Source organism: Procambarus clarkii, chromosome 82 (genome assembly GCF_040958095.1).
Source record: "Procambarus clarkii isolate CNS0578487 chromosome 82, FALCON_Pclarkii_2.0, whole genome shotgun sequence".
NCBI classification, from domain to species: domain Eukaryota; kingdom Metazoa; phylum Arthropoda; class Malacostraca; order Decapoda; family Cambaridae; genus Procambarus; species Procambarus clarkii.
This window is the reverse complement of record NC_091231.1, coordinates 4,590,135-4,614,657: the sequence shown is the minus strand read 5'-3', so window position 1 is coordinate 4,614,657 and position 24,523 is coordinate 4,590,135. Positions and strand designations below refer to the sequence as shown.

Sequence of the window (24,523 nt, the reverse complement as noted above, 5' to 3'; positions counted from 1 at the left end):
CCTTCCCTTTCTTTTCTATCCCCTCTCCCCTCCCCCTGGGTCTGCCCGGTTTGCCGCAGGTGGCCCCCACCGCTCAGACAATCATGTGTTTGCAGAAGTTGAGAAGCTAACGCCTTGGTGCCCACGGTGATGGAGGTTGCCTGTATCTGGTGTCCACACTCGCCTCCTCCTGGTGAGGGGGCAGTGATGGGAGGGGAGAGGTGGTGGAGAGTGACGCTTGTGGGAGAAACATCACTCTCTCTCTTCCCGGTGAGAGGCAGGGAAGTAGAGTGATATCAAGGGAGGAGGAGGTAGAGTAGAGTGGTGGGTATAAGGGTGGCGGCGGGGGGCGGGACAGCCATGCTGGGCAAATGAGGACTTTCCTCACGTCTGGTCTCCCGTGTGGCGACCTTGGTGGTGGTGGTTGTTGTTGCTGTTCTTAATGTGTTCATTTGTGACAGTGGTGGTTGCTCTCACAATTTGTTATTGTGCTTGTACTTGTTTTGTTATTGTGGCTGTTTGTTATTCCTACAGTGGTTGATATTTTCACAGTGACATTGATTGGGCAGTGATTGAATACCCTCCACAGAGCTCCATAACAGATCTTTATTGAGCCCCTGTTGGTTTGTCTTACTATTTAATTATTGAATTTGATCTATATGTAGGAACATATTTAAAAAACATTTAAGAACATATTTTTGTTAGCCAGATGTGTAGAATGGGTATAGAGAGAGCTGACTGATTATACCACTGATCTTTCAAGGTATGAAATGTCGTCCAAGTCGCCGACTGACCTCTGCTTGTTGACGAAAGGTTGCAAGGTTCACGGGTGCAATCATCTGTCATTAGTTAATGGCAGCGTCGTGGGGGAGGGGGGGGGGGGTCACCTTACCTTGCATTGATTCCGGGGGTCAAGGACACTGCGGCCCGGTCTCTGACCAGACCTCCTTGAGGTAATTACGACTTAATTGTAGGTGACTTAATTACAGAAATGCTAGATTTGATTTTTATTGATTTCTGTCATTTGAGTCATTAAGGGGAAACTAAGATTGGCTAATCCTTAACAGACAGGCCTAGAATATTTTAAGGAAAGTCTGTGAGTAGCCCCTTTGCTGAAGAAGCTGAGTAAAGTTTTTTGAAAATGTGTTGGTTGGGAAGAGGGTGTATGCTGGGCCTGGCCTTGGGCTACAGGGGGTTGTAGTCAGTGGACGTGTAGTGTTAAGAAATAGTTGCTGGAACGTGTTGTGGAGAATGATACCAAAGTTGCTCAAAAGGTGCCTTGTTCCTGTAGATGAGCTGATAATTGGTAATTACTTTCTGTGGTAGAGTAGATTGCTACAGGATGTATGTCAACTAGTTTTGTGTGTGATGATAACCTGGCTTGCCTTAAACAACTTAGTGTTCACTCACCACCACTTGAACACACAGGCGTTGAAAGACACATTGTGCAACGTTTGTCATCTTCCTCAATGCCTCGCTACAGTTAGTCCATCCACAACTGGAAATTATTAAACACATTTTCTGCAACTCTTTTTGAAATGTTCACAGATTAAGGTTCGAGGTTCACTATGTTGATCTTGCAACCAAGTTGAACTGTGTTTACTTTTAATGTTTATCATTTTGCAATAATTTGTTAGTAGAGTGTATTGTATTTGAGTTCCATGTGGCCTCGTGGTGCCACAGCTGAGACCCCCGCCGGAGTAGCATATATTTTCCTGTTTTAAGCTTCGACAAACCCGACGAGAGGCATTAACAATGTGTGGTGCAACTACTGGTGCTTGTGTGTGTTGAGGTGGTGCTCTGTGGCACAGCCGCCCCCGCTCCTCTCACGATAGGAATGCAAAAAAAAAAAGAAATGTAATGTTGATAGCCGTCACGTTGAGTGCACTTAATTGGCGGAGTGTACACGCTTGTAAGGTTGAGTTGTTGAACCATATTCGTGTTATGGGTGTGCTTCATTGTGCTCTTGTCGGGGGACGGGAGAATGAACAACTGTTCAAAAAGTTAAGTATGAACACAAAGTGTCTTTACAAAATAGTGTTTATTTAAAAGAAAGAGAGAGACCAAACAATAGCATTTTGTAAATACTGTGAATGTGAAATACAAGGGAATGTTACGTATGTAGAAAGATACAAACTTTCAATAGAAAAATGCAGAGATAAGGATGGTTTCCTCTCCCCGTCCCTCCTTGACTGTCATGATGACCCTCCTGCCACTGCCTCTCTCTCACCCTGTACTGAGACAACATTTCACTTCACATAAAAGTGAAAAGTCGATCAAGTCTTACAACTGAAACTACTAATGCTCTCTTACGTGCTGAAAGACATGTAAGTACAATCGACTTGAGAATGGTCCAGGACGGATCGAAACGTCGTCGTCCCTTCACCTTCTACTGTGTGGTCTGGTCAACATGCTGAAAGTCTATTACAAGATACAGAGTGAACCAAATACACGTCACCATTCAGCTTCTGTAACAAGATCAAGCAGGAACACTGGTGCACCAACACGACAATAATGAAGAAGTGGCTACCTACTAAGCAAGAGATACGTAATATATATTTAATGATATTTTACTATTTACATTGTATTACAAGTGTACTGTATTTTTTAAATACTCATATCTACGTTAAATTGTAAATTTGGTATTTTTCTGTCAGAGTTGGCACTATTTAGGTAGTAATTTTGGTACATTCATTAAAATACTTTTAGCAGCCGTGATTCCATCACAGTGACAGGGGGCGTGTGGATAAAGTTGTGACAGTTTACATTTGGTCAAGTCTACGTCAGCAGGTAATGCAAACTCTCAGAGATACTTGTTATCCTGTCTAAGCCGCGCAGGAGTAACATGAAGGAGTCTGCTGATATTATTGGATTATTCATGGTAGTACTGTATACTGTATGTAATGGCTAGTGCATATTAAACTTTTGTCTCATACACAAGGTTTTGTTGAAATTCTTGGTGTGGTTATAGGTCGGCTTGTAGGGCATCTTCCTGGCTACTTATAGGTCATCCATCCAATCCAAGGTTGTAACCTTTTTGAAGTCAAATTCTTTTGCTAAGTAATCAGTTCTATTGTGCATTCGGACACCCAACACGAGATGGACTCTGATACAATCATTTATAGTTAGATTGTATCTGTGTCTTTACTTCAGACACGAGCATGTTACAGTCGTCTTAAACAGTTGAGCGCAATGAAGGGGATAATAATCTCTTACAGATAATATGTCAAAGATGGAGACTTATTTGAGTGCAAGAATTATGACAAATAGTTCGGTGTAAAGGACTGAGGCCCAGTTGTTTACACGGACTCCCCCCCTCCCTCCCCCCAGAATATGAGCCACCACTCATTGTCACGCCAGGTACACTTCCAGTCTCTCTTTATAACGCTTGACAAGCTGATACATTCTGAGTTCAGTTGCAGGGAGAGGTAGACAGGTTTTGGCTGGTCGGGTTTTTGGTTTAGGGAAGGACGGGTACGTCACACGAGTACCACCTGCTGGAGGTGGACTCCAATATGCATGATACAATACCACAGATCTGGAGACTAAGTGTTTAAAATGTGTTATTTCACCCTCGGAACACTTCACCAGCCGCTCAGCCCAGAACATCAGTGGCCCCCATCCCACAGTCTTATAGGAAGCATTGCTGGAGTATGGAAGGAGTCTTGACGACAAGCTCCAGCAGGTGTGTGTTTGTGTGTGTGTGTGTGATAATAGAGTTCGGTGCAGGTGTGAGAGCTGCTCCCTTGTGGTGGCTATCTCAGCCTGCGGATGTGAGCTGCATTATCGTGACTTGAGACCCTTACCACCACAGGCTGGCCTCAGGTCTCAGCCAGGGGCCAGTGTAACGAAACTTTCTCTTCTCCTTCACTCCCCCCCCCCCCCGTCTCTCTCTCCATCACTGCCTTCCCCTCTCTCCATCACTGCCTTCCCCTCTCTCCATCACTGCCTCCCCCTCTCTCCATCACTGCCTCCCCCTCTCTCCATCACTGCCTCCCCCTCTCTCCATCACTGCCTCCCCCTCTCTCCATCACTGCCTCCCACAATGCTCTCCCTTACTGCGCCCCCCCTCCCCTAATGTATTATTGTGATGTGTCTTACTGCATCATACCATGGCATTGCATCATAGTCGGGTATCTTAAAGTATGCTGCGGTCTTGATAAGCTAGTTATACTGTTAAACATTTGCTAACATTCTTTTAGGTACACTTTCATATTGATAATGGGCTTAGGAATTGGTCGTCAAAGTTCGATTAGGTGCGGAAGACCGTAATTAGATTTAATGACTTGCTCAAACGAACAGTCTTGAATTTGGTCAACCGACGTCTTGTCCCTTTCTTAATCTTAATCACTTTCTTAATCAAGTCACTTCATTATTTTCGTTTGGAAGTGATAGCCCGAGAATGACTGTGAAGACTAACATGTACGGTGAACTGTGTATATGGTTTTCATATTACCCTTTTTCTCTAATAAATAGTGTCTACGCCTATTTTAGAGAGCCGGGACCTCGTGTCCAAAGCGGTTGTTAGCGTGATGGTATTGGAGCCACTCGATCACAAAAATTGCCCGAAACGCTATGCGTAGTGACGTTAGGTATTGTATGTACTAGCTCTATCTAGAAATCCAACATTATGTTTGTAACTCTATATTAATGTATGTACTTAAATAAAAATTAGAATTTGACCAAAGCCCAGAGCGGCCAAGGTCATCATCAAAGAACAAAGCTGGAGTTATCGTGCTCGGCCGTCATCTCGCGTGACCGAGGAATTATGGACCCCCAAATATAGACTCGGGAGAGGCAATGTGTTGCGTAATTGGAGAGTTAATTTTAGCCTCTGGACACGATTGCATTAAGTAATGATATTCAAGGCGTCGTTGTCGTGGTGAGGATGGCCAGCGTTCCCGTGACGCTTGCTGTTTTCTATGGCGTCTTCCTAGTTTTCTGTGGCTGCTTTGTGGGAGAATGTGAGTGAGGGGAAACTTGCGTCATTGTGACGTGTCCCCCATCACCACTCATGCGGTTATCCGGAGGAGAAAACTGCACGTACCATAAAGAAGAAATGCCTAAACCAATGCTGTTCCTGCTGGACTGTATTGCTGCCGGTATGAAATATTTTCTTGGAAAGGAAATGCTTGACTAGTAAGCCAGAGTGAGAGTGGTGGACAGTTGCATGTCACGGAGATGATGTAAGAGTCAGGCGCCGAGTGGGTGGTGTTGAGGGAGTGACAGCTGTGTCGCGGGTGGTGGTGGTGGTGGGTGTTGAGGAGTGACAGCTATGTCGCGGGTGGTGGTGGTAGGTGTTGAGGAGTGACAGCTGTGTCGCGGGTGGTGGTGGTGGGTGTTGAGGGAGTGACAGCTGTGTCGCGGGTGGTGGTGGTGGTGGGTGTTGAGGAGTGACAGCTGTGTCGCGGGTGGTGGTGGTGGGTGTTGAGGAGTGACAGCTGTGTCGCGGGTGGTGGTGGTGGGTGTTGAGGGAGTAACAGCTGTGTCGCAGGTGGTGGTGGTGGTGGGTGTTGAGGGAGTGACAGCTGTGTCGCGGGTGGTGGTGGGTGTTGAGGGAGTGACAGCTGTGTCGCGGGTGGTGGTGGTGGGTGTTGAGGAGTGACAGCTGTGTCACGGGTGGTGGTGGTGGTGGTGGTGGTGGGTGTTGAGGGAGTGACAGCTGTGTCGCGGGTGGTGGTGGTGGGTGTTGAGGGAGTAACAGCTGTGTCGCGGGTGGTGGTGGTGGGTGTTGAGGGAGTAACAGCTGTGTCGCGGGTGGTGGTGGTGGGTGTTGAGGGAGTGACAGCTGTGTCGCGGGTGGTGGTGGATGTTGTTCACAGCCCGTCCTCCAAACAAAGACCCAAAAGTAATGCCATCCACCCGCCAAACCCCCTGTTTATATGAAAAACGGTTTACACAAGACTCACAACTGATTTCGTTCGAACACTTCCGGAACAAGTGCTTCACTGACGAATTTTGCTCGAACCACAACGTTGTAAATACTTCACTCACGTACTACAAATACAAATAATCGCCAACAGAACCTAAACACCTAACCTAACCTATCCTATACCTATCTATACACAATATGCTAATATATTATAATATTAATTTGTATTTGAGAACATTCCTGTTTTGAATGAACAGCATGTTAGAATTTACGAATGCGTGTGTGGGGTCGACCGCTGGATGTAATGGACTTGAGTGGAGGACGGGTTGGTTGTTCATGTTCCTGTCCCCCGGTAAACCATAATAAACACTGGAGATATACTGTAGTATATATACAAGTATACAAGTACAAGATGGGCCCCGTATTTACATAGACTATAAACAGGAATATAAATTACTGCTTGTCGAGGTTGCCCTTGCCAAGGAATGACCAGAGGCATGGTGTTTGAGATATATACAAGAGTTGTTACATTCTTGTAGAGCCACTAGTACGCGTAGCGTTTCGGGCAGGTCCCTGGAATACGATCCCCCGCCGCGAAGAATCGTTTTTTCATCCAAGTACACATTTTACTGTTGCGTTAAACAGAGGCTACAGTTAAGGAATTGCGCCCAGTAAATCCTCCCCGGCCAGGATACGAACCCATGACATAGCGCTCGCGGAACGCCAGGCGAGTGTCTTACCACTACACCACGAAGACTGTTCATCCACCGTGTTATATATTGACCTCTTCTTGGGTAATAGCAATTCTTTTAGACAATAGATTTTTCTAAATATATGAAATGTGTATTGATAATAACATTAACGCGCTGATGTAAGCTTGCTTCAGCGGGAAATTTTCGTAGCGTTCTCGATACAATATTGCTGGTTCTGGTTTCAGACAGTTTTGTATTATTACTGGAAAAATATGTATTTGAAGATAAAAGAGGTTGGCATCAACATTACTGTAGCTCTAACAGTAGCTTAGTGTATGTGAACGCTACCCCCCCCCCCCCCCCCCCCCCTCTCTTCCCCGCTCCCTCCCTCCCTTCCGACCATTTAGGTGACGCTCTCCGTCATTAGACAGTGTTGACCAACTTAATTAATAAGAGATAACAACTCAGGCCTGTGTTGTTATCTCTTGTGGCCACTGACTAGATCTACATGTATTACTGTCATATTATTACTACCCCGACACGCACGCGCACACACACACACACACACACACACACACACACACACACACACACACACACACACACACACACACACACACACACACACACACACACAGTCTCTCTGCCCACATGCAGAGCATGTGTAGTCTTAGTATTAATGTAAATGACCTTGTTCTTGAATGGCCATGGCTGTCGTACTAATCATAGAGAGAGACGTGAAGACGCCAGATTGTGTAACTAGACATGCAAGGCTAGCAGCTAGAGCCCGCCACAGGCAGCCACAGGGTGGTAAGGTACTCGTACTCACAGTATAGAACTTCTTCTCCAGACCCAGCAGTCTCTCCCGGTCACAGAAGGAACCACGCTTCTCCATGGAGGACTCTGGCGGGGCCAGCGTCTGCATCATGGTTCCCGGCACAAGTGGTGGTGATGGTAGTTGTGGTAGGAGGTAGCGAGTATGGTCTTGTGGTGGTGGTAGTTGGGTTGAGGTTGCGACAGTTGATGGAGCCTCGGTGCAATGGGTGTGGCGTTGTAGTGGTAATCTGTGGTTGCAGTGGCTGGAGTGTGCAAACACGTGACCTTAGGGTAACTGGTGCACACTTGTTGCGGCACCGCTGGTAACTACAGCGGCCTGGCTGCTTCTTAATTGGGGGCGGATACCTTAATTGTTTGGGTTGTGTGTGTGTGTGTTAACTGCGGCGGGTGTTGAGGGCCGTCTGCCTCTATAGTGTTAGTGTTGCTTGTCAACACTGGAGGCTCTTACCTCTTACCCCTCGGTCTGGTCCATGTTGTGAACCTCTGGCCTATACACAGTGTTTGTCAGCCCTGTAAGCCCAAGAGCTTATCATCACTACGGCACTTGCCACAATATACGGCTCATCCCAGGCTATTGGTTTATCATTAACACACACACATAGCTACTTATAAGAAGGCGAGGGGCCCTGGAGGACGTACTTGGAGACCTGGTGACGTCACTTGTTATTGGTGTCATCCGGGACGCTGACGACGACGCCGCCTGCAGCAGCGGTCAGTCAGTGTGACGCCCGCGGTGTTTCCCGCCCCCGCCTCGCCTCACCTCACACTCCTATCTTTTCTCTTGAGTTCTCACCACAACTACAATATCAAGAGGAATGACTCAAGATATACCCTAGGGAAACGTCTGTCGTTAATGTGTTGTGTTATATACATACATATACTGTGTAGTATGGATTTTCCTTGTGGCCGTGTGGTGTGTGTGTGTGTGTGTGTGTGTGTGTGTACTCACTCAGTTGTACTTACGGGGGATGAGCTCTGACTCTTTGGGCCCGCCTCTAAGCTGTCAATCGACTGGGGATTTCCCCCCCCCCCAGGAAGTAGCCCGTAGCAACTGCCTACCTCCCAGGTACCTATTTACTCATAGGTGAACAGGGCATGAGGGTGAAAGAAACTGCCCCTTTGCCTCCGCCGGGGATCGATTCCTGGACCCTAGGGCTACGAATCCCAAGCGCTGTCCACTCAGCCGTTAGGCCCCGAGTGTGTGTGTGTGTGTGTGTGTGTGTGTGTGTGTGTGTGTGTGTGTGTGTGTGTGTGTGTGTGTGTGTGTGTGTGTGTGTGTGTGTGTGTGTGTGTAGCCAGCGGCGGAGACCTCGTGTGTACGCTGCGTCTGCTGCTCGGTTTACCTTGCACATATTACTTGAGTTACATTGACTGTTGGGTTACATTGGGTATACTAGTTTATATTGTGTATGTTGGTTTACGTTGTGTATGTTGGTTTACGTTGTGTACGTTGGTTTATACAACGGGTGTTGGTTTTCATTGTCTCTGCTTGGTAACCCGTTATTATCATGATCACTAGTTATCATTGTCACCATCACCATCATCACTGTCTTACTTATCTCATGACAGTTACCACCATCTTAACCAACATCATCTGGCAAAACAGGTCCGGTCTTCCCCGAATGTTCCTGCCACCACTAGTGCCACCAGCAGGGGTCACCATGGGTGGCACTCGACCCTCACTAGTGCCACCAGCAGGGGTCACCATGGGTGGCACTCGACCCTCACTAGGGCCACCAGCAGGGGCACTATCTTGGGCACGCCTCGTCCTACCTCTGAGCTCGGGTACGCTGCCCTCCTCTAACACAGTCTTCACACTACTGGACCTCCTCCCCCTTCCGGCGGTCACGGAGAGGGGAGTCATGAAAGGGAGAGAGGGGCTCATGACGTGATAGGGAGGGGGGGTTGACAGTGAAAGTGGTCGGGGAGGGGGGGCGGGGGGGAGGCAACCTGAGGAGGTAAGAGGGGGGCAGGGAGCAGTCTTTTCCTGTCATGGGGTAAGGTGTTTGCGACCGGCGGCCTGCCATTACAAGTGGTGGGATGACGCTGGTCAGCCACTATTATAGGCTGGTCTGCCCTGCCTCGACTCTGCACACCCCCGTCCCCAGGGTTGTCTCCCTGGGTGTAGGGCCCTCTGCTACACTATGGGCCCTATGGTCTGGACTACACTGTAGGCCCCACTGGTCTATTCTTCACTGTGGACCCTCTGGTCTATTTGACACTGTGAGCCCACTGATCTATTCAAGACCGTGGGTATACTGGAGCTACGTGTTCGTTCTTCCGGAGGGAAGCCCATATTCCTTGAGCTGGTCAGAGTTGATGGAGGCGAGTTTGAGGTGGCGCCGCCAGGTCCGCTCAACAGTAACAGTTGTGGGCTGACGTTATGTAGCCCCATTACCTTCCCAGTGACCAATGGTGTGTGGCGGTGGACCCCATCGTGTAGCCGCTCCTCACCACCTTAGCACAGTGCTTAGGGTCAAGGTGTGGTGCTGTCAGTCTGCATCAGGGACCTGCTTCTTGGCAGCACAAATTATCTTCCGGCATGTTGGCATTGTTCTGATTGCAGGTTGCAACAGTCCCAGAGTGATTGTATCCTGGGATGCGGATCCCTGCTGGTCTTTACAGATGGACCAGAAGACCAGTTTGTATACCTGGTTGATGGGGTTCTGGGAGTTCTTCTACTCCCCAAGCCCGGCCCGAGGCCAGGCTGGACTTATAGAGTTTCGTCCACCAGGCTGTTGCTTGAAGCGGCCCGCAGGCCCACATAGCCACCACAGCCCGGTTGGTCCGGCACTCCTTGGAGAAAATGATTTAGTTTTCTCTTGAAGATGTCCACGGTTGTTCCGGCAATATTTCTTATGCTCGCTAGGAGGATGTTGAACAATCGTGGACCTCTGATGTTTATACAGTGTTCTCTGATTGTGCCTATGGCACCCCTGCTCTTCACTGGTTCTATTCTGCATTTTCTTCCATATCGTTCACTCCAGTATATTGTTATTTTACTGTGTAGATTCGGTACTTGGCCCTCCAGTATCTTCCACGTGTATATTATTATTATTATTATTGTGAATGTGTTCTATGATGCTTAATTTAGCAGCAAGCTGAGCATGAGGGTTGTTTGTGATGAGTTTCTTGGTGGGGTATGCAGGGGTCAGGATGTCAAAAGGTACTATCTGCCCGGGTGGAAGGAAGTGCTGTACTCTTTCATCTGTATATACATCGTACAGTCCCATCATTTTAATATGAGTAACTGTTCTTTGAATCCCTTTAGACTGGCTGGTACCATTACGTATGTGTTCTAACAGTTGAACTGACACAATGTTGCTTTTGTTATCACGCAGAAGCTTTAGTCCCATCATAAGATTGATTTCAAATATTCTTTCTCGAATGCTAGGTATATTTAATTCTTTCCGCATATTGAGAACTTTGGTAGTTATAGGACAGCAAAGTATAATTCTGAGTGCTTCATTTTGCATTTTTTCCAGTCTATCAATACTTTTGCCATTTTGCAGGACTAAAGCTGGTGCATGATAGTCTATCAAAGATCTTATATATATATGCTAAGTACATCAGTTTTGCTATGCTAATATTAACACCGTATTTCGGGCTGTACCCCACTACAGTTCTGAGAGCCTTGAGTCTGTCTCTACACTGTTGATGTAACTTATTGACTGCAGTTGCGGTACAAGGGCGTGCTCCCTCGTACCCTCCTACCCCACGCTGCCCTCCTCCACCTTCCGGATCTTCTCTTTCTGATCGTTACCTTCTTAATCTCTCGCCTCTCCCTAATCCCCCTCTTCCTCATGCGAATATCGCCTCTCCTTGATCTTCCATCTAATCACTCTCTAATCTCCCTTCTCCAGTCCCTGATTATGGAGATATATTGGATCTTTCCTCTTACCTGATCTTCCCCTTACCTGATCTTCCCCTCACCTGATCTTCCCCTCCTTGGTTCCCCCCCCCCCTGCCTCTCGTCTCGGCCACTCTTCTGGCTCTCTGCCTGTTATTCTCACTGTCAGGTCTACTCGGCTGCCTCTCACTCGTGTGTGTATATATAGACCTTGTTAACGTTATGCCCAGGATACCCGCCATTACCACCATACCCCTTTTTTACCTCCAACCTCTCTCAACATTCCTCCCACACACATAAATAAATAAATTATAGAGTTAGAGAGAGAGAGAGAGAGAGAGAGCACTGTCAGCTCACAGTGAGTTTATTTAAAGCCGCGTTATTCTTCCGTGACACCTCTTAATACCGGGTAGTGGGCGGCCCCAGACCATTACTGACCAGCAGGCGGGTGGTGGGCGGCCCCAGACGGGCGGGTAACACCCACTACCTCGTGTAGTGTTCCTTGTGTTCGTTCTGCGGACTCATGTCCCCGAGGCCCGGTCGCTGACCAGACCGCCTTCATCTGCCAAACTGCCTCATCCTGTCTCCATCAGCTCGACCTCCCCACTGGCGACTGTATTCCTCTCGTCCTCCCCTCCACTCCACCCGTAATCTTCCTGTTCTTCGTCTACTTGCCGTCCTCCCCACCCACATGGGTGGGGAGGGGGGGTGGGCGTGACACAGTATCACGGTAATTGAGCTAATCACTACACGTCTCCTCTTGGCGCTCATGTCTAACCCCCTGGTGAGGGGCAGGAGAGGGGGTTGTTGGGGGGGGGTCAGATTAGTATTAATAACCCAAGGTGCTCTACCTTGTTTGGTGGACGTGGTGAGCGCGTCTCGCCCAGCACGTCCGGCCACACCTGACGTTTGGGTAAGTGTGTTTGGGTTTGGGTTTGGAAAAAAGAAAATGGTTTGGGAAAGAAATGAGCCGTGGGGGTGCTTGGAATGGGTTGGTCTTCTTGAGGTAGGGGGAGGGTGACCTTGAACAAATCCACAAGGGCCCTGACGAGGGTTCAAACCTACGTCCGAGAGGATCCCAGACGCTGCCTTAATCGACTGAACTACGACATGGTGGATTTGTTCATTTGATGCATCACGCTATTGTGATTTCTGTGTGTTAGGGGTGACCTTGCTATGGGATCAGGAGTACAGGGTGTGACCCTGGTGGTGGAGGGAGTACAGGGTGTGACCCTGGTGGTGGAGGGAGTACAGGGTGTGACCCTGGTGGTGGAGGGAGTACAGGGTGTGACCCTGGTGGTGGAGGGAGTACAGGGTGTGACCCTGGTGGTGGAGGGAGTACAGGGTGTGACCCTGGTGGTGGAGGGAGTACAGGGTGTGACCCTGGTGGTGGAGGGAGTACAGGGTGTGACCCTGGTGGTGGAGGGAGTACAGGGTGTGACCCTGGTGGTGGAGGGAGTACAGGGTGTGACCCTGGTGGTGGAGGGAGTACAGGGTGTGACCCTGGTGGTGGAGGGAGTACAGGGTGTGACCCTGGTGGTGGAGGGAGTACAGGGTGTGACCCTGGTGGTGGAGGGAGTACAGGGTGTGACCCTGGTGGTGGAGGGAGTACAGGGTGTGACCCTGGTGGTGGAGGGAGTACAGGGTGTGACCCTGGTGGTGGAGGGAGTACAGGGTGTGACCCTGGTGGTGGAGGGAGTACAGGGTGTGACCCTGGTGGTGGAGGGAGTACAGGGTGTGACCCTGGTGGTGGAGGGAGTACAGGGTGTGACCCTGGTGGTGGAGGGAGTACAAGGTGTGACCCTGGTGGTGGAGGGGTCAAAGGGATGATCTTGCTGGGAGAGGAGCTACAAATTGGTGACCTTGCCAAGGGTGTGGGTACAAGGGGGGGTATAAGATTGAAAAAGGTTTATCTGTTTGTAAATGTAGTGTGATTGCGCACGAGGGGTGGCCTAATCAGAGAAGGGGACCCCTAAGGGTCACATGTCTAAGAGGAGGGGTGAGGAAGGTACAGTATGGCAAGGCCAACCCTCCGCATTCCACGTGTTATTTTAGTGAGAGGGTTTAGACACTTGCGTGAGTATTGACTCGTCGTGTGGAGTATGTGTACTCCATACGACGGGTCAATACTAACGACGGGGCAATACTAACGACGGGTCAATACTAACGACGGGTCAATACTAACGACGGGGCAATACTAACGATGGGTCAATACTAACGACGGGGCAATACTAACGACGGGGCAATACTAACGACGGGTCAATACTAACGACGGGTCAATACTAACGACGGGTCGGTAGTGTCGTCATATTAGAGATAATGAGAGAGATGTGGGCCGCCTCATACCAGAGGGAGGCCCAGTTGCCGCCTCCTGGCTTCAGTCCTCTATTGTTTTTTCTGTGATTACCCTTGCATATTCCTTTGGTAATTTTGTATTTATTTTTATTTTTAACTTTGGTTTGCTGCGTTACAAATTTTGACACTTGAAATCTGGTGAATTAAGTCAATTTTATGCAGTGATCTGCGTCTTCGTCTCTGTGCATCTGAAGGGCCCCGGGCTGTTCCCGCTTTAGTACAGAAACGGATGGGCACGGTTTCTTTCACCTGATGTGTCTGTTCACCTAGCAGTAAATAAGTATCAAGGAGTTAAGGAACGTGTTTTTGTTGTTGTTGTTGATACAGGTGTGTACAGGAACAGACGACGTCTAATTCCTTTTAGCAGGCTGTTGTGGGTTGTACCCTGGGAAAGGTCAATAGCTGACCTAGAGCTGTAACCTTCAGAAGTCTAAATACAGGTGTACTGTCCCGGACAACGTTAACCATATTGATTGAATGGTGCTGCGAGTAAATAACATTTACTCTAGTTAGCCACTATTTAAACATATTGCATTCGTTTTCTATTAAGGTCCATCTCGAAGAAAATGGTATAAGAAGACGCCAGTTATACTCTGCTGTAAATATTATGTAAATAAATAAATAAATGTTTATTCATGTAAGGTACATACATACAAGAGATTTTACAAAAATTTATAGATTTATAGATAGAGGTAGTACATACAATGCCTAAAGCCACTATTACGCAAAACGTTTCGGGCAGTCACTTAATTGGGTCTCTAACATCACCTGTAATGGCCTTCGCATTATGGTAAGGTTATTGAGGACCACCTAATTAAATTACTGACACCCTAGGGTGCAACCCCATAACAGTTTCCTAGTTGGTAGAATAATTAGGTAAATCCCAGGTAAATATTGGCTGCTAAATCCCATATAACATTACTGCTAGGTGAACAGAGGCATTAGGTGAAAGGAAGCATACCCAATCATTTCTGTCCCGCTCGGAATCGCCGATGGTGAGTGAAGAACGTAGGCTACTGAACTACAGGACCCATATGTGAACAGTGATGAATATACAGCACAATGTACTAATGTTATAGGTGTATAACATTAGTATGTTATATGATGTATATTAATATCAATATATGAAGTATATGAGGTACATAGACAATATTTGAGGTATTTATTTATTTATATACAAGAAGGTACATTGGGTTTATGAGAGTACAGAGCATTGAAGTTTACATTCTTCAATATATGAGGTACAAATGATATGTTTAGGATTCGCTACTTGGAACAAAAGGTTCCAAGTAGCACGGGCTATAGTGAGCCCGTAGTGGACTTACCTGGCACAGGAGCGGGGCTGTGAACAAATGACAATATATGAGGTACATACGACAATAAATGAGGTATACGAGGTACATATAGAAGGTTGTATCAGAACCCATGAGCATCACACCAGAAATAAATACAGTTTTGATATTCCTAGAGTACGACTTAATTAAACTAGAAATGCTCTACAAATCAAGGGGCCCAGAATGTGGAATGACCTTCCCAACCATGTTAAAGACTGTACCTCTCTCAACCAGTTTAAGTTAAAAGCGAAGCTATACCTAATAAATTCCCTGTAACCTACCTTACCCCTCTGTTGTCAACCCATGTATGTTTTTTTCTTTAAAGAGCGCTGTTTGTCGACATAATTGTATTTGTGCTGCTTTTTCATCTATGTTTTCATTTCTTGTTTTCATTCTACTCATTATGCTCAATTAGTATTAAGCTTGTCATTTAAGTTTATCATGCCCGAAACGCTTTGCGTAATAGTGGCTTTAGGCATTGTATGTACTAGCTATACCTATAAGTTAAACAATCCTTGTAAATATTTATTGTATGTATGTACCTTACCTAAATAAAATTGTATTGTATTGTATTGTATATGACGATATATGAGGTATATGAGGTACATACGACGATATATGAGGTATACGAGGTACATACGACGATATATGAGGTATACGAGGTACATACGACGATATATGAGGTACATACGACGATATATGAGGTATACAAGGTACATACGACGATATGAGGTACATATGACAATATATGAGCGCAACACAGCAGTGTTCTACCCACGGAACAACCACTCCACGGCTCAACACACTTGTTAAGAGAACTATTACCATTAAACCGGAATCTTCACACACATTTGAACAACTTTGGGGTGGATCCCGGGTTCGATTTCCGGGTGGGACTGAAATGGTGGGCCACGTTTCCTTTTACCTAATACACTTGTTCACCTAGTGGTAACTAGGTGCCCTGGAGTTTGGTAGCTGTTGTGGGCTTGGGTCCTGGGGAGGTGGTCAGTAGTTCCGACCGAAGGGAGCCGGTCGGCCGAGCGGACAGCACGCTGCACTTGTGATCCTGTGGTCCCGGGTTCGATCCCAGGCGCCGGCGAGAAACAATGGGCAGAGTTTCTTTCACCCTATGCCCCTCTTACCTAGCAGTAAAATAGGTACCTGGGTGTTAGTCAGCTGTCACGGGCTGCTTCCTGGGGGTGGAGGCCTGGTCGAGGACCGGGCCGCGGGGACACTAAAAAGCCCCGAAATCATCTCAAGATAACCATTGAGGGGAGGAGGAGGAGGACCTTGATACAAGCCTAAAGTATATATATACACAGGCTTCCTGTCCTCGGGGGAAAAAAAGCATATCATCATACGCAATCTTAACTGCATGTCAATATATCCACAAGAGTATACTGAATATGACAGTAACGTCACTGTAATCACCAGTTATTTGTCATTATCATGTAATTAGATAACGTAACATGTGATTACTAAATATTTCAATATATTATGACTGGTAATGCTGGATGTGTGTGTGAAGCAGCGGTTGGCGCACGGTACCGGCGGCTGGGGGAGTGTGGCGGCTTGCCTCACAATATTCCCTAATGACCCGCGAACTGTTAGTTCGTCCCTCACACAACTCCTCCACTCTTGACTACTCGTAGAATGCCACCAAGTGTTTTACCATTGGCAGTCATCATTCTAAATGTAAATACCAGTTGGGAATGAATATAAGGTTCCCCCCCCCCCACACACACACACACACACACACACACACACACACACACACACACACACACACACACACACACACACACACACACACACACACACACACACACCCACACACACCCACACACACACACCACACACACACACCACACACACACCACACACACACACACACACACACACACACACACACACACACACACACACACACACACACACACACACACACACACACACACCCACCCCGAAGTTCAACCCGAGTAAATGCAAAGTAATGAAACTAGGCGGTGGAAACAGGAGGCCAGACACAGGATACAGAATAGGAGATGAAGTACTTAATGAAACAGAGAGAAAGATCTAGGAGTTGATATCACACCAAACCTGTCTCCTGAAGCCCACATAAAGAGAATAACGTCTGCGGCATATGCGAGGCTGGCTAACATCAGAACGGCGTTCAGGAACCTGTGTAAGGAATCATTCAGAATCTTGTACACCACATATGTAAGACCAATCCTGGAGTATGCGGCCCCAGCATGGAGCCCGTACCTTGTCAAGCACAAGACGAAGCTGGAAAAAGCCCAAAGGTATGCTACTAGACTAGTCCCAGAACTAAGAGGCATGAGTTATGAGGAAAGGCTGCGGGAAATGCACCTTACGACACTGGAAGACAGAAGAGTAAGGGGGGACATGATCACAACCTACAAAATCCTCAGGGGAATCGACCGGGTAAACAAGGATGAACTATTCAACACTAGAGGGACGCGAACACAGGTGGAAGAGGAGGAGGAGCTTCCACCTGTGGAGGGACACAGGTGGAAGCTGAGTACCCAAATGAGCCACAGAAACATTAGAAAGCACTTTTTCAGTGCCAGAGTAGTTAGTAAATGGAATGCATTAGGAAGTGATGTGGTGGAGGCTGACTCCATACACAGTTTCAAATGTAGATATGATAGAGCCCAGTAGGCTCAGGAATCTTGTGGGAACCGACCTGTGAGATTTATATTTATTTAATTTATATGAATTTATATTTACGTTAATTTATATACTTCGATAGCAATTTGTATAATGATAAGTGGACTGTATTTCTGCAATAATCTCTTAATCTCACAAATCGATCCTCTACACATTAGGTGGGTTTATTAAATTTATATATATGCAGCCAATCAAACTACAGTAATAGACTACATACATTGAAGAGGTTCCTTATCTTATAGTACAGCAGGTACACTAGTTGATTGACAGTTGAGAGGCGGGACCAAAGAGCCAAAGCTCAACCCCCGCAAGCACAATTAGGTGAGTACACACACACACACGTACGTACGTATGTGTGTTTGTCCTTCACTACTGACTGTGTGGTGTAAAAACATACTTCTAATCCTAAGTAATATGTTCTAATTTTCACTGATGTATACTCTACATTTAACCAGGCAAGGGACTTAGGTTCATCACCTTCCTAATGCGTCGCATTTTGACGTACACTCTACCTAAGGCCAAAAATGGTCGTACTAGAAAAATGGTAGCGGCTTGCGAAATTGACCGTGTCCCGTTTTCTGTTATGGGTTGGCTGATAGGTTAGGATAAGGGAACTTTGGCACGACAGTTTCTTCTTTTCTAGTACGTCGATTTTTGGCCTTGGGTAGAGTATGCGTCATTATATATTTAGGTAAAGTATACTGTGCAGTGCAGTGCCATAGAGTACTGTGCAATACCGTCAAGTACTGTACAGTACCATAGAGTACTAGACAATAACACCGTACTGCTGAATATATTGTACATTGTTTGCCTTTGAATTCTCGTTATCATATATGAAATGTTTATATGTAATATAAATACAAATTTATTATAGTACCGGCTAGTAGTATACAAGAGTGCACAATAAGAGAGGAGTGCACAGTAGCCTGCACAGTGAATGGTGGAAGGTATAGTGACCACCACCACCACCAGGGCGGTGGTGGTGGTAGCGACCCCTCACAGTGTTCAAAAGAGAACTGGATAAGCACCTTCAAAGGATACCTGATCAACCAGGCTGTAATTCATACGTCAGGCTGCTAGCAGCCGCGTCCAACGGCCTGGTCGACGACCGGACCGCGGGGACGCTAAGCCCCTGAAAAACTCCAAGGTAAGGGCTGGTCCACTCCTCCGGGCGAGTCCACTCCACTGAACCTTGGCGCGTCCTCGCCCCCACGTTATTGGTTCCTTTTGATTATTTTAACCCGTGAGCAACACTGATCGCCCCCCCCCCTCCCCTGACACACACACCACTGCCAGCATCATCAAGATGCTCCATCAGCTCCTCCTCTCTGTTGAGAGCAAGTGTTTGCTCAGGTGCTTATCTAACATGAGAATATAAGAATTAAGGAGAGTGCAGAGTGCCTATTGGCCACTACGAGGCAGGTCCCAGTTGTATCCACCTAAACTCGTTCATCTGTGTCTGGCCGACGCTTGAAGAACTTGGCTGTCGGTGTGTGCAGAGAAGCGAGCTTCTTATGCTCCCTCTGCCTTCTGCTTTCTTTACATAAAGTTTTAGATTTGCTTGTGTTTAGAGATCTCTGGAGAGAAGTGACGCTGTCACTGGTATGAAGCTCCAATATTTCATAGTTGTTTGCTTGGCCCTGGTACATATTGTTTGATCTTTACCGACAGCATCTTCTCTTATCTTGAGATGATTTCGGGGCTTTTAGTGTCCCCGCGGCCCGGTCCTCGACCAGGCCTCCACCCCCAGGAAGCAGCCCGTGACAGTGACTAACACCCAGGTACTTATTTTACTGCTAGGTAACAGTGGCACAGGGTGAAAGAAACTCTGCCCATTGTTTCTCGCCGGTTTCACTTGTTAGTTAACCTGATTAACCAGATTAGCGTACCTGATTATGCCCAGCATTTGCTTTAAGCGTTGTATATATTGATCCGTGAAGCGGTAGGCTTGACGGTTATGCCGGGGAGGTGGTCAAAGAGAGGGATACGAGTGCGGGTTAGGAAAGTGAAAGGGGGCGAGGAATATGGAAAGGGAAGGGGAAGCGTACAAATCCACAAGGGCCGTGACGAGGGTTCGAACCTACGTCCGAGGGGAGGGGAAGTGTGTTAGTGGTGTGATTAATAACATTGTATATGTTGGCACTGTAGTCAAATATGGTGGGATATGAAGGGGGGAGGAGCATGGTACGTGTGGTTATCTCACCTGTTGTCTTTTATGGTGGACACTGAACCTTTTTTTTATTATTATTTTCTACCACAGACGTGGCCACACATTTACAATGCTAACCAGCATATATACATTTTCTTGTATCCTCCATGGACAGGGTTAGAGATGTGTTAAACACCGAACCATTGAGAAGTTATACGGCGGTAAACACTCCCACACACCACTGTTGTCAGACATGATGTGCTGGTGAGTGTCCCGCCCCCCCCCCGTCCCCCCTCCCCATACTGTGGCAGTGCACAATAGAAAAAGTTGTATTCACGTATTCGTACATTGAAACGTGTATACAGTCTAATGTAGTTGATTGTTATCATGATATATATGTGCTTCAGCCTACAGTTTAGACCTATTGTCTTGTGTATGACCCTCTGTCCTGTGTGACAGTGAATACCAGCATTATCCTCACTCTAATAAGACCTAATTCAAATCCTCAGATTAGGCAAAATTGTAATTAATTTTTGTCAATAAAGATGTTAATAATTATCTATATGGGTGTCTGCGTGTTCTCAACAATATAACTCGCTCAGATTAATTAATTCTCTCTCTCTCCCCCGCTCCCCGTTAATTAATGTCTTGGCTTGCTGCCTAGGGCGAGAGAGAGAGAGAGAGAGAGAGAGAGAGAGAGAGAGAGAGAGAGAGAGAGAGAGAGAGAGAGAGAGAGAGAGAGAGAGAGAGAGAGAGAGAGAGAGAGAGAGAGAGAGAGAGAGACTTTATTTAGAGAGACAGTGGCGACTGACAGGCAAATACGTGAAGCCACTTCTGTCTATTGTTCTCCTTTGGCTCTTGGTGATTTGTAGCGCTTGTGGGTGGTGGGGGGGGGGGGAGGGGGGGGGGGGCTGCTAGTGGGGGGTGGGTGGTGGGCGGACCTGCAAGGTGGTGAACGGGCTTCAACGTGTGGTTGAGTGAAATATAGATATTGGATACAACTTTACGAATAGTATTTTGCCTCTCGGTTGGAAGATCTCCTAAATATTTGTAATATTCTGTTGATTTGAGAAAACGGTGTGTAGTGTGGTTCCCTGCTCCGAGGAAAACGTAACGCAGCCTATATACCCTGGGCGGAAAACACAACTCAACTGACATTTGACGCTGTTGTGACAGGCTGACCTCAACTGGCCATCACAGTAACCTCATTTGGTATTTTTGACTTGTTTACAGGAGGTACATGGGACATTTGACTAATCACCGTGAAGGAGATCTGTGTTTACCGTAAGTGGAGAGATGGTTGTGCGAGACCCCGGTCACCATCTCGCCCAATAGTTTAGCATGGAGGGGTTGTGGGGTTATTCTTCAGATCACTTGAAGGCATCTATCTGGTAATTGCAAAGCTTTGAGTACTTCATACCAACAGGTATAAAGCTTCTCATGGCAAGATATTGATAATATAATGCTGCAGGGTTTGACAAAGTTATTGTTAGCAGAAATTCCACGTAAAGAGATGAGGGTTTTGAGATTCTTCACCTGTGGCCACGTGGCCACCGTTAACCCACAAGTTAACCCAGACCGGGAAAGGAACCAAATTGCGAGTGGTGTATATCAGAGCGTGAATTGGGCAGTTGTGTACATAACATGTCATCAGTATCTGCCTTCCCTCATGCCGTCTAGACATGAGGATGAAGAGTAGTGAGGTAGACCCAGAGGTATACCCAGACGGTAGTGAGGTAGACCCAGAGGTATACCCAGACGGTAGTGAGGTAGACCCAGAGGTATGCCCAGACGGTAGTGAGGTAGACCCAGAGGTATGCCCGGACGGTAGTGGGGTAGAGCCAGGGGTAGTGAGGTGTGGCCCTCTTACTAGATACCATCCACATTACTGCCACACCTGGGATGTCACACTAGTCTCTCCTCACTCCCATGGTCTGGCGTTCGTGGCTCTCACGCGGGGTATGCTGTCTTGGTATGCTGTGTCTTATGTCCTCACCTAGTTGTGCTTGCCGGGGTCGAGCTTTGGCTTTTTGGTCCCGCCTCTCAAATGGTGTACAGGTTCCCGAGCCTATTGGGCTCTTATATCTACATTTCAAACTGTTCTCCTTCCGGTCATAGCAGGACTATCTTCTCGTACGCTAGAGTCAAACGGTTGGGTACAGCTGTCAACATATAGCATCCACCATCTTGGACACCAACACCATTAAGTCCCTTCTCTGGATCGATTTTTCTTAAAGGAACCTGCGAACTTCGGTCATAGGCCTCACATACAACAGTCTGCTCTTCCTTGGGAACCTACAGGCCGTCAGAGTGGGCCCCCCACACCACACGTCCATCTTATGAGCTGGCGGCAGCAACAACTCCACTCAGACGTCGGGGCAGTGAACAACTCCCTATTCCAGCCGATGATAACAGCTGACCTCGCCCAGGTCAAGTGGGGTCGGCAGCGCCCATTGGATACCCAGTCGCAGCGTCATGCTTCGCCACACGTCTCGAAGCTTCATGTCCCTTTGTTCCCAACCCGTCCTCGACTCACGTCCATTCCATCCAGCGGTCGACCCCACAGACGCATTCATAAATTTTTACATGCTGTTCATTCAAAACAGTAATGTTCTCATATATAAATTAATATAATATTACCATATTGTGCATATATAGGCATAGGTTAGGTTAGGTGTTTAGGTTTTGTTGGCGATTATATGTATTTGTAGTACGTGGATGAAGCATTTATAGCGTTGTGGTTCGAACAAAATTCGTCAGTGAAGCACTTGTTCCGGAAGTGTTCGAACGAAATCAATTGAGAGTTGTGTGTAAATCGTTTTTCATTCACAAACAGTTGGGGTTTGGCGGGTGGATGGAATCACTCTTTGGGTCTTTATTTGGAGGACGGGCTGACAAAATACCCACAAGAACAGTTGTATTTAGAAACCTTTTTGAGAGAGACGTTTTCGAAAGTAAAGGCACTTGAAAACACACTCATTTCGGAACTCGAGAGAGAGACATTCTGTGGGAGACAAGAAACAAGAGAAGAGTAAGAAGCGTGTGTACTTACTCCTTGTCCGCGGTACACTGCCTTCACCATGATTGTTGCTTGTGGTGCTGCTTGTGGTGTTGGGGCTGGCACTACCACTCTACCAGTGGTGTTATAATGGTGCTTTTCTGATGTTGGTGCTAATATTCGTTCTTGTTTCTGCGATTTCTGCTTATACCAGGCGCTGTGGGTCTCTTGCTCCCGCTAACAGCACTTCTCCACACTCAGCGGTAACCCCTCCGTCCTGCCACTGCTTTTCCTGCTTTTTTTCTGCAGTATTTAAATGTAGAGTTGTGAGGGTTGAGTCATCTGCGAGGCGCCGGTGTAGCGTTCACTACCAGCATACTGACTCCCGGCGGCAAGTCTTCACTTGTGTCCATAACCACGTGGTCAGCAGGGTGCCCCGGGCTGCCTCACACCACCTGTCTTTACACACCAGTGACAGGTGTGTGTAGGGTGCCTTAGCAGGTGTGTGTGTGTGTGAAGGAAAGGTGACGATACACTGGTGTTCAGGCCAGACACCTGACGCCACACCAGACACCACCACACACACCTGACAAGGGTATTGCGGGAGTGAGCAATTGAGAGGGAGGCTGGCAGCGACCTGTGCTTGCACTGACCACCTGGGTGGCTGGCTGCGTACTAAGATACTAAGCTGTTGGGCACTCTCCGACCCAGTCTGGGCCTCCGCCACGGCCTTTTGTGTGTCAGCAGAAGTCTTCCTCCCACGCATGGTACCTTTATGACCGTCTCCAGTAATCATTACACACACCCGTTTGCTATCTTTGCTATCATAGCTCACACTGTACACCGACCGACCGACCGACAGCCCGCCTGCCTAATATATGTACATAAAAAACATAAAAAGTGGTATTTAGAGGACGACGACTGTAACGGTTAACTGAGATTATGTGTGTGTGAGGGGCAGGGGTCGTGTGAGGGGCAGGGGGGTCGTGTGAGGGGCAGGGGGGTCGTGTGAGGGCAGGGGGGTCGTGTGAGGGCAGGGGGGTCGTGTGAGGGGCAGGGGTCGTGTGTGAGGGGCAGGGGTCGTGTGTGAGGGGCAGGGGTCGTGTGTGAGGGGCAGGGGTCGTGTGTGAGGGGCAGGGGTCGTGTGTGAGGGGCAGGGGTCGTGTGTGAGGGGCAGGGGTCGTGTGTGAGGGGCAGGGGTCGTGTGAGGGGCAGGAGGTCGTGTGCGGGCAGGAGGTCGTGTGAGGGGCAGGGGGTGTCGTGTGAGGGGCAGGGGGTGTCGTGTGAGGGGCAGGGGGTGTCGTGTGAGGGGCAGGGGTGTCGTGTGAGGGGCAGGGGTGTCGTGTGAGGGGCAGGGGTGTCGTGTGAGGGGCAGGGGTTGTGTGCGGGCAGGAGGTCGTGTGCGGGCAGGAGGTCGTGTGAGGGGCAGGGGGTGTCGTGTGAGGGGCAGGGGTGTCGTGTGAGGGGCAGGGGTGTCGTGTGAGGGGCAGGGGTGTCGTGTGAGGGGCAGGGGTGTCGTGTGAGGGGCAGGGGTCGTGTGAGGGGCAGGGGTTGTGTGCGGGCAGGAGGTCGTGTGCGGGCAGGGGTCGTGTGAGGGGCAGGGGTGTCGTGTAAGGGGCAGGGGGGTCGTGTGAGGGGCAGGGGTCGTGTTGTGCCCCTTGCCCATGTGAGAGTCGAGGGCCTGCGGATGCACGCCGTGTATAAACAACACATCCTACTCCGTGGTCTTTCCGCTCTCCTGGCTTCTCCTCGTGGGTAACTTGAAG

General features: G+C 48.0%; 2 protein-coding genes across 5 annotated transcripts in view; one reads left to right on the top strand and one right to left on the bottom strand.

The window, feature by feature from the left end:
* Window positions 1-23,364, bottom strand: part of FipoQ (F-box/LRR-repeat protein FipoQ) — an 87,006-nt gene extending 63,642 nt beyond the window's left edge. The window contains exon 1 of one of the 2 annotated variants that reach the window (XM_045752179.2): window positions 22,812-23,364. In XM_045752179.2, the coding sequence (XP_045608135.1) occupies window positions 22,812-22,841 (30 nt within the window). In that variant the 5' untranslated portion in view covers window positions 22,842-23,364. Of the gene's footprint in view, window positions 1-7,372; window positions 7,502-22,811 lie in introns of those variants that run through there. The other variant, XM_045752174.2, reaches the window with a different exon arrangement.
* The window catches only part of LOC123764394 (zinc transporter ZIP13 homolog), a 60,907-nt gene that overhangs the window by 15,913 nt on the left and 20,471 nt on the right, over window positions 1-24,523 (top strand). Inside the window, exon 1 of one of the 3 annotated variants that reach the window (XM_045752183.2) lies at window positions 7,359-7,497. The exons of the other annotated variants lie outside the window; for them this stretch is intronic. Within the exon in view, the coding sequence (XP_045608139.1) occupies window positions 7,437-7,497 (61 nt within the window). The 5' untranslated portion in view covers window positions 7,359-7,436. Of the gene's footprint in view, window positions 1-7,358; window positions 7,498-24,523 lie in introns of those variants that run through there. 3 annotated transcript variants of the gene reach the window in all.